The sequence below is a fragment of the Phytophthora parasitica genome (assembly GCF_000247585.1).
Source record: "Phytophthora parasitica INRA-310 unplaced genomic scaffold supercont2.1, whole genome shotgun sequence".
Lineage (NCBI taxonomy): Eukaryota > Oomycota > Peronosporomycetes > Peronosporales > Peronosporaceae > Phytophthora > Phytophthora nicotianae.
In genome coordinates, this window is record NW_008634126.1 from 30,720 (window position 1) to 31,294 (window position 575).

At 48.5% G+C, this 575-nt stretch overlaps 1 protein-coding gene across 1 annotated transcript; it reads right to left on the reverse strand.

The window, feature by feature from the left end:
* Positions 1–156: 156 nt before the first annotated feature.
* Positions 157–566, reverse strand: PPTG_00003 (hypothetical protein; the record flags this gene model as incomplete). The annotated part of the gene is made up of 2 exons (XM_008891376.1): positions 157–316; positions 370–566. 2 exons carry the CDS (start codon positions 564–566, stop codon positions 157–159), a joined length of 357 nt encoding a protein of 118 aa, XP_008889624.1.
* Positions 567–575: the final 9 nt, after the last annotated feature.

A 575-nucleotide genomic window follows, 5' to 3' on the forward strand; every position in this document is an offset into this window, starting at 1 on the left:
CGTAGACGCCCCCCACCCGAAACCGCTCCTTCGAACCAAGGAAGAGGCGGCTAGGAGGTGTAAATGCCTACAAGATTCGTCTTCGGCCGTACGGCTTAGAATTACGGCAGATTCAAGATAACAATGAAAAACCTGTCATGTTATGGCCGCATGTGATTATTTGCTAGATCCTTTTCGCTTTCGTTCCTCACTTCCATGCTTTCGAAGTCTTTTTTGGTCATCCTCCTCCTTCTTATACCTGTTTACCTTGTTGCCGAGGCGTGTAAAGTACGTTCCTTCCACTAGAGCCACGAACTCTGGCCACAGCTTGAGATGACTCAGCATAATCTTAGCTGCTGCAGTGAGAGGCACCGACAGAATCATTCCCACAACTCCTTCTTTCCGAAAACTTTCACTTCAACGAAGTTTCCTACAAACATGTGGAAGCACATGGAGAGAAACATCGCCAGGAACGTCTCCATGGGGTTCATCAGGACGGACGGTGTGATGGCGATGATACAGATCGGAGCAATGGACTCGATCATAGCTCCAAAGTTGGGGATCCAGTTAAGAATGAAGGTCAGCATACCCCACAC